This window comes from Buceros rhinoceros, unplaced genomic scaffold (genome assembly GCF_000710305.1).
Source record: "Buceros rhinoceros silvestris isolate BGI_N320 unplaced genomic scaffold, ASM71030v1 scaffold8041, whole genome shotgun sequence".
NCBI lineage: Eukaryota > Metazoa > Chordata > Aves > Bucerotiformes > Bucerotidae > Buceros > Buceros rhinoceros.
The window spans coordinates 23,299-23,626 of NW_010394755.1; the positions used below are offsets into that span (position 1 = coordinate 23,299).

At 61.9% G+C, this 328-nt stretch overlaps 1 protein-coding gene across 1 annotated transcript in view; it reads right to left on the reverse strand.

Moving 5' to 3' along the window:
* Nucleotides 1–291, reverse strand: part of CAMK2A (calcium/calmodulin-dependent protein kinase II alpha) — a gene marked incomplete at its 5' end in the record, with an annotated part of 18,795 nt that extends 18,504 nt beyond the window's left edge. Inside the window, one exon of the mRNA XM_010145310.1 lies at nucleotides 189–291. Within this exon, the coding sequence (XP_010143612.1) occupies nucleotides 189–291 (103 nt within the window). The remainder of the gene's footprint in view (nucleotides 1–188) is intronic.
* Nucleotides 292–328: the final 37 nt, after the last annotated feature.

Sequence of the window (328 nt, forward strand, 5' to 3'; positions counted from 1 at the left end):
GCAACGCCCAGACCTCTGCCCGGCTCGGGGGGTTCCGAGCTTGGTTCGAACCCAGCCTGTGGGAAGGGCTTGAGTGAGGGGGAGGATGGGGAAAAGGTTGGGGAGGTGTGGGGGTGCAGGGAGCATCAACCCGGGGTGGAAGCGTGCAGCTGCCGGTGGGCTAAGAGATGGATTTAACCATTACTCACAGGTCAAATATCAGGTAGTGGTGGCCCTCTTCGGAGATGCTGTCATGGAGCCTCACTGCGGCAGAGACAGAGGGGTTACGGGATATGCCTGGCTCCCACCCCGCTCCCCGGGGACAGAAGGAGATGGGGAAGGGAAGAGC